The sequence below is a fragment of the Arvicola amphibius genome, chromosome 10 (assembly GCF_903992535.2).
Source record: "Arvicola amphibius chromosome 10, mArvAmp1.2, whole genome shotgun sequence".
Lineage (NCBI taxonomy): Eukaryota > Metazoa > Chordata > Mammalia > Rodentia > Cricetidae > Arvicola > Arvicola amphibius.
This window is the reverse complement of record NC_052056.1, coordinates 9,111,231-9,119,921: the sequence shown is the minus strand read 5'-3', so window position 1 is coordinate 9,119,921 and position 8,691 is coordinate 9,111,231. Positions and strand designations below refer to the sequence as shown.

The 8,691-nt window shown below is 35.2% G+C and overlaps 1 protein-coding gene across 1 annotated transcript; it reads left to right on the top strand.

Moving 5' to 3' along the window:
• Positions 1–3,056: 3,056 nt before the first annotated feature.
• Positions 3,057–3,458, top strand: LOC119825018 (keratin-associated protein 6-3-like). The gene has a single exon (XM_038345620.1). It carries the CDS (start codon positions 3,057–3,059, stop codon positions 3,456–3,458), a length of 402 nt encoding a protein of 133 aa, XP_038201548.1.
• The last annotated feature ends 5,233 nt before the right edge of the window (positions 3,459–8,691 follow it).

Genomic DNA, 8,691 nt, shown 5'->3' with positions numbered 1-8,691 from the left:
ATTACACACATACAAAAAGGTTTACAGTCTGAGAATACTTTATGATATGATTACACACATACACGATCCCATATAACATGTCACCTTTGGTTTGCTATTAGAAGGAAGTCACAGAGCATGCCCACAATGCAAAATGGGAGTTCACACTCTGCCTATCAAAACAATGGCTATGCCTCTTCCACAAAAGGAATTAAAATGTATCCATTCATTCAACCTGCACTATGGGATTTTTATGTCCGGGGGCTTTGGTAAAATTTTCTGCATTAGACATCTAGAAATGAAATTCATTTTTTTTTAGCCCAGCTTTCTCAATTTCTTCTGCTTCTTCTAAAGAACATGACTCCTTTAAATTTTATGGTGTCAGTTTTGTTCCTCTGTTCTTCATTAGGGAAATATCTATTCTAACTAGAGATTTAAAATTATAATCATTCATATCTGCAAAGCTGTTATCACATGTCATTAGAAATATACATTGTCAACTGATTTGCTATCATTAAGTTTGTCAAATAAAGCATTTAGCATTTTCATTTTGACAAGACCTTTATTAGCCTTTGCTGTAGACCTAATAATCTGAGGTACTCAGAAGGCTGAGGAAGGAGGATTGCAAGTTCAAAGACACCAGAGTAGCTTGTCTTTAAGGTAAAAAAAAAAAAAAATCAAAGGATTAAGAATGCATTTTCATAATACAGACTTTTCACCAGATGAGAGAATCCTTGTCTATAATACCCTATATCTCTAAACCCAATCTAAAATAAGTTTATGTCTTTTTCTAGATTCCCTGTAACTAAACTGTTTTTGGTGACTGTTTCCTTCCTAGGTCCTACTCTGGTTTACTGAAGTTCATTAACTTGTGAATAAAATATTAGTTTCATTACCTCTTCATTTTTACTGATGAAATATTTCCATGCCATAGATAATTTCTAATTACTGCTTTACTCTAGTAGATTTTCCTGTATTACTATTATTTAAAACTATAATTTTATACTTATTAGACCACATTTTATCAGTTTAGAAATCTAAAATTTAGAAACATAAAAGAAAATTAAAAATTAAAATTATTTGTGAAAACACAATTTGTTTCACTGGGCAAAGTAATTACTGTATGTGTGATGAACAAATTCTTCCCAAAGAGGAATAAACTCAAATAAAATGTTAATACTGATATTAAAAATTTATAGAATTTAAGGGAGTAAAAGTGAAACACAAAAATAATAAGAAATGAGCTATATCTTTCCAAAACCTGACATGGAAGAATTTTGCGTGTTTCATAATAAATAATTTTGGAATACATAGGCACAATCTGGCTTGAAGATCATGTAGCTCAATCATCGATCAAAAAATTCCAAGGCATTGCATGGGTATGTGTAAATTCTGTGTGATAATGTAAAATATAATCAATTAACTAATTGAGTGCAGTTATTATGATGGGTAGGTCCATCAGTTTTGGTCTGCAGCCTTCTCTGGGTGTGGGTGCTGGCCTGTGTAAGAGTAGAGAACGTAGGATGCAGGCATGCATTCATTTCTCTTTACTTTTGACTGTGGATGTGATGTGAGCAGCTGCTTCACAATCCTGCTTCCATGACTTCCCCACTGTGTCTACTGTACCCTGGAACTGAAAGCTAAAATAAACCCTTTTTCCTTTAGCTGCTTCCTGCAAGGGTGGTTAATCACAACAACAGGCATGAAAATAGAACAGCAAGTACATCAATCTGATCCTGTATCCTAATGACTTAAACAACATGAAAAGATTCTAGTTGAGCTCATGAGTGGTACCCTATGTCTTCTTATGTTACAAACACAGGAAAAAGATATTCTGAAAGCCTGTTAAAAATGTAAGTAACCCTAATATAACAACATAGAATCCAAGCTAGAAAAAAATAGGTTCACACAGGGAACTGTTTTAAATTGATTTTTATTGAGCTCTACTTTTTCTCTGCTCCCTTCCCTGCCTCCCCCATCCCCACCAACTCTCTCCCAAGTCCCCCATACTCCCAATTTACTCAGGAGATCTTGTCTTTTTCTACTTCCCATGTAGATTAGATCTATGTAAGTCTCTCTTAGGGTCCTCATTGTTGTCTTGGTTCTCTGGAGTAAATAAATAAATGTGTTTAACAACAATAGGAAAATACTTTATGGGAGACTTTTCTACTCTCTTTCTACACTAACCAAGGTAGATGTGCTGCAGTGAAAACAATGTCACTTCTGACCTAGTCCCTAATACAGTGAAAGCACACAGTTCCACTGAAATATAAAACTAACCTTGTTTTCTTTTACCTTCAGTAGGAGGATGTATTATCACACAAACTTAATGGGTGAGGACTCATTGCAGAACTGTGAAAGTTCAGTATTTGATGCCAAATATTGATAAAGCAGGAATGCTTTAAATAATTTGATCAATGTAAATAAATGATGGTAACTATAAATCATTGTATACTTCCTTACATGAAATATCATTGCAATATTCATTAAAGTACTGCCTAAATCATCATGATTTTATTTGTAAAAAATAAGTGAAGAAATAAGATCCCAGGTGATAAATAAAATTTCTTTTTGATTTATAGAAATTAAATCCAAATGGGATTAGTCTCAGCTGTATAACAATAAAACAATACATTTAGTTTAGAGTTGATTTCTGAAATACTTATTAGGTGGATTGCCATTACCATCAAGGGGATAGAAATATGTTTGGTTTCAGAAAAGGAAAGGAATTGAAACCTGGAGCAGAAAATGAATTTTCAATGTGAGTGAAGAAGAATTGATTCAAAGAGGAGGTATGATTTTGTGGAATGGAGATACAAAGCAAATGATATTTTGACCAGGAAAGTGTTGCCTCTGCCTCTAGTATCATCATCAAAGGCTAGAATTGAAGTTCATTTGTTTCAGAATTGTCTAGCTATGCAAGTATGGGATGTGTGCTGCTTCACTGAAACCCTAAACTAGATAAGGAATGCTCACATGAGATAGCAAGCCAAGCAAGCTTCCTTAATGACTGTGAAGCATTTTCATGGTTGAAAAACAACAAAATAATTAGATTAGTCATAAAATTAGTCAATAGCATGGGTACATGGTGGGCTCCACCCAGACTGAGAGCATATAAAAGGTCCTCTTCAGGGAGAAGTATCCAGACACAAGTCACTTACACTCCTTCTCTACCAAGACCGACCTCAACAACCAGCACCATGTGTGGCTACTACGGAAACTACTATGGCGGCAGAGGCTATGGCTGCTGTGGCTATGGAGGCCTGGGTTATGGCTACGGAAGCCTGGGCTATGGCTATGGAGGCCTGGGCTGTGGCTATGGAGGTCTGGGCTGTGGCTATGGCTCTTACAGTGGCTGTGGCTACCGTGGACTGGGCTGTGGCTCTGGCTGTGGCTATGGCTATGGTTCACGCTCTCTCTATGGCTGTGGCTATGGATGTGGCTCTGGCTATGGATCTGGATTTGGCTATTACTACTGATGACACCACGGGAGACTCTAAACCTTCTCCAACTGCAATGTCAGGGTTAAGCCATTCTTGTAGCATGTGTGGTCAGCCGGCAATGGGAAATAACCAAACTAGCCTTATCTGAAATAATCAGCTTTAATAAAGGGAGGAAAATGGGAGAAATTTACAGAGCCAGGGTTCCAGCGAAGAGCAAGGAACCAAGAGGAGGAACTTACCCAAACAAGGATCTTTTAAAGATATTTTGTGCCCTGGAGTGGCCATGCCCCTCAGATAAGGGATTGGTCAGCTACCCCATGACATTCTGAACCTAATATATTGTAAGCCTCTTGCTTAGATGGTGAGGATCTACCTCACAGGTGTCTGATACAATTTTACTGAAGTCTTGCCTCTGCTTCCTTCTGGATCTAAAACATTCAATGTATTCTTTTGGGAATCTCTTGTAAAAAGAGGAAGAATGTGAAATGCGTGCTCTGGGTACCTAAGGTTTCATCATTTCATCAGGGGATGATTTGTCACATATTCTACTAGCTTTTAACCAAGAAGGTTTTCCTTTTCCAATAAAATTACACAACTGAATCTATAAATGTGGTTTTCTTTTCATTTAAAAATCCAGTACTTATTATTTTTCTAAATGAATTAAAATTCTCTTTGTAGACATTTTTGAGCAGTCTGTTTTACATAAATGATTTTGAAAGTGATAATTATGGACAGAAACATTTACCTCATGAAAGAGTCAATTTGTTGCAACAAACAACATTGTTTGGGCATAAGCATAACTATTTAGAAAAATGACAGGCATATTATGTTCATTTAGCAAAGCAACAGCAGTTAATTTCTGGCTATGGCCTATTACCATCCAGGATTTATTTTTTAACCATTTTTACAGTAGAAAGGAATTCATATTTTGCTGTGAGACAATGGTTTGTACCCTGTCAATCATATTTTAATAAAACGCTGATTGGCTAGTAGCCAGGCAGTAAGTATAGGCAGGGCAACCAGGAAGATTGTAGAGGTGGGACAATGGAAACAGGAGAAATCTGGGAATAAGAATGTACAGTCTGCAGTCATGACCTAGCTGCAGAGGAAGCAAGATGTATCTGCCTCACCAAATAATGTACTGAGCCACATGGCTAACATAGAAAAGAATTATGGGCTAAGTTATAATAATTAATTAATAAGAAGAGCCTGAGATACTGGGCCAATCAGTTTATAATTAATGTATGCCTCTGTGTATTATTTGGGACTTAACAGCTGTGGGACCAGTTGGGACAGAAACCTCTGTCAATAATATTTCTTTCTGAGGAATGGGCATCAAATTTAATAAGAAAGTAGTTGGTTACCTGTTAATGGCCTTGCCATCACTGTACCAGTAGGATCACTTTGTGTCGCTGGTCAGAATTATTGCACTGATCTTATCTTAAAGACTGTTGGTGAGGAAGGAAACTTTCTAAATATGTTGGCAATTTTGGTCAAATAACTTTCTCTCTGTACCTATATGCATTGGGACTTGGCTGTACATGTCTACATAGGTGTGTGTGTGTGTGTGTGTGTGTGTGTGTGTGTGTGTGTGTGTTTAAGTGATTGTTGTCTTTTGGGGGAAAGGTTTCTTGATGAGGTATGAAGACTACATTTATCTGTGGGAAATGGGACAAATATTTATAGATTGTGTTAGGAATTATGCTGGTTTAGTAAATTCATACTTGTACCTAAGCTCAGGGGATATTGTGGAAGTGGGGGCAGAAATATTGTAAGAGCCAGAAGATAAAGAGTTTGCTGCAATATTGTGTCTTTTTATATTGTCAAAAGCTGTACCCATAAAAGTGTCACTAATATGACTGCTCAAACACAAATTGAAGAGCCTCATGGGTACAAGCCTATGAGGTTTCAACCTTTCACAAAGAACTAAAAAGCAACTAAAAGCAACTGAGGAAAGCTGGTAGCAGGAGACATGATCTTGTCCAAAGAAAAGCACATCAGTTGGTTGTTCAATGCCAAAAGTCAGCCCCAGAAACACACATACAAGTAAGTTTATATAGACAGAACAGAACAGTTTATATATCTATATGAATATATAAATATATTAAGAATTACTGAAAAATGATGCCATAAATTTGAGAAAGAACTACGAGGGTTATATGGGAAGTTTGAAGAGAAGGGAAGTAAAAATACTATGATTACATTATAATCTCAAATAATAAAGTAAAATCTATTCTTTGAAGTGATCAGTAGTGACTCAAGAGACCCCTAACTGTTCAAGATACTAAAAATAAATTGCAATTGAAAATCCATCCCTAAAATGAACATCTATATCGTCACTACCAAAGCTCAAGGATTGTCTTGGAAATGACAAAACGAATGTAAAAAGAGAGGTGTGGAACACTGACTTTCTGGCATAACATGGCCATTGTATTCTTGAACTCACGGAAGCTATGATTCACTTCCCATGATTCACACAATATTGGGCATGTCACTGTTCATCACTGAAGGGGCAGTGGCATATTGAAGCCAGTCCTTCCCTGAAGATGTATGTGCAATTAGGATCAAGAAAGAAAGGAGAGAGATTTGTGTTGCAGAAGTGTACCTATCAGTGCGCAAAATCTCACCTATATTTCCTTAAGGAACCCTAATGACAATGGTGCATCCTAAAAGAAAAAATGACATTAGAGTAGAAAGGGACACACAAAATGAAAGCACAAAAAATACTTTTAACCTTAAATGAGCTACGTCAAGCATTATGATGGGATGTACTTGTGCTAAAGGAGATTGAATTTGTCAATTAAGTTAACAATTGGCTTCAAGCTCTATGTATTCATAAGTGCAAATTTGCAGAAGTCTTTCTCTGAAACCTTTTTGAAAACATGAAGCTTGGCACCTGATTTTATACTTCTACTATGAGTTTGTGACATATTTAAACCAGCAGTATTCCTTATAGTGTCCTATACCAAGAGATGTAGAGATGTAAATATTCTCCTCTTCCATCTAATTTTATATGACTTTGAAATATTCTAAACATTTGGGAAAGTAATAGATTAAGTAAAATCCTTTATTTGGTATACGCAGAGGCTGCTAAACACATAGAAACTGTATTATTACAACACTGCTTAGCTTATTAGCTCATGTTTTTTTTATTGTCTAGCTCTTATATCTTAAATTAACCTATGCCTATTATTTTATATTTTTCCACGAGGCTCATGGTTTACCAGTACCAGCATGTGAGTGTCTTTCTCCTCCAACGGCCACATGGCACCTCAGTGACTCTGCCTACTCCCTCTATATATCTTTTCCTGCCTGGATATACTCTCTTAAGCCATTGGCCAAATTAGCTTTTTTATTAGCCAATAAAAGCAGCACATACAGAGGGACTTCCTGCACCATTTCCCCTTTTATGTCTAAATGAAATGGAAGGTTCTCACTTTAACATAGTAAAATTACATATAACAAAATTCTAGTAAGAATTACAGTTACAATATTCATATCTACATTATCTTTTATCATACCTAAGGAAAACTATAACTATCTATTCTTCAATTTCATCAAAGACTGCAGAAGGATATAATATTAATTAAGTTAACAGGAACTGCATTGTAAGCAATTTCCAAAACTCTAGAATTGATATTTATTGACTGAAGCTGCTTGACTCAAAATAATCACACAGAAACTATACTATTTAAATAACTACTTAGACAATCACTTAAGCATATTGCTAGCTAGTTCTTTTATCTTAAGTTAACCCATTTTTATTAATCTGTATATCATCATGTGGCTATGGCTTACTGGCAAGGTTTGGTGTGTCTATCTCCTGTAGGCAGCTACATGACTTCTAATTGACTCTGCCTACTCTCTCTCTCTCTCTCTCTCTCTCTCTCTCTCTCTATATATATATATATATATATATATATATATATATATACCTTCCAATCTGATTATATTCTATTATACCTTTGGGCAAAAGCAGCTTCACACACAGAAGGACTTCTTTCCTTCTTTCTTTTCCCCTTTTCTGTTTAAATAAAAAGGAAGGTTTTAAATTTAACATAGTAAAATTACATATAACAAAGCAGGTATCAAGCAAAGATTACAGTTAAGAGATTTATATCTACTTTATCTTTTATCATAACTAAGAAAAACTATAATTATATATTTTTCAACTCCATCAAAGACTCCAGAAGGATATAATATTACTTAAGTACACAGGAAGTGCATTGCAAGCAACTTCTAAAACTCTAGAAATGACAGGGACATATCACTGCATGAATAGTCACCTAAAGTTCTTCTGTAACATTGAGGGCACCCACCTTCAGCCTACTGACCCATAGTATTTGGCAGATTTTTCCATGAAGCAGAAAATTTCAGACAGTTCTGCCTATATTGGCAGTTTGTCTGTCACTTTCTTTTGTGTCTTGCAGAATGTATTCCAGACTATTTCATGAATCAAGAACCCCAATGGACTGTCTCACCTTCTTTAGGCAGCTTCAACAGTCATTTTTCTATTGGTCCTGCAAGTACAGTTAATATAGCATAACATTATGTAGTCTAGGCAAGAGCAGTTACTTTCCAAAATGGCTCATAATCTCCATAAGGAGCCTTTTCTGTGCCCATCTTCCTCTTGAAGTAACTGGTGCTGCCAGGAGCAGATGTGTCTCATTGTCATGAAAATTCCTAAGTTCTTAAAACATTTTATATGCCATATTATGTAGTCTTTGAAAGATCTGAATAATATCTATTCATCTGAAATATATCTCTATAATCTAGAAAACCTAACTAATGTGACTACAAGCTAGATTATTACATATAACACTCTATTAACCTATATTTCTTAATTATACACTACATTTTAAAATAAGCTGCACAAATGCAAAACCTAATCAAGACATATATATATATGTATATATAAACATATTTTATTATTTAATATATATGTATATATACATATATATAAAATGATAAAATTGACCTAAAATTTATATCAATAGACCAAGGTCCATACCAATTCCAACTATTTATATCTATAACATATCCCCCTTTAAACATAAAGAAACATTATAAAGAAATATTTATAAACAATATTGTGTAATTTGGGTATAGTTCTCTCCAAACTACTTCCTGCTTTTTCTTGGGCAAAGTAATATTTGGAGGACTTCATGGTGACTTTTCAGGAGTTCTTGTTCCATCAAACCACATTAGTCTAGAAGGAATCCACAGGTTTTCATCCTCTATGGAAACAAAAGCAGAACCTCTTTTCCAA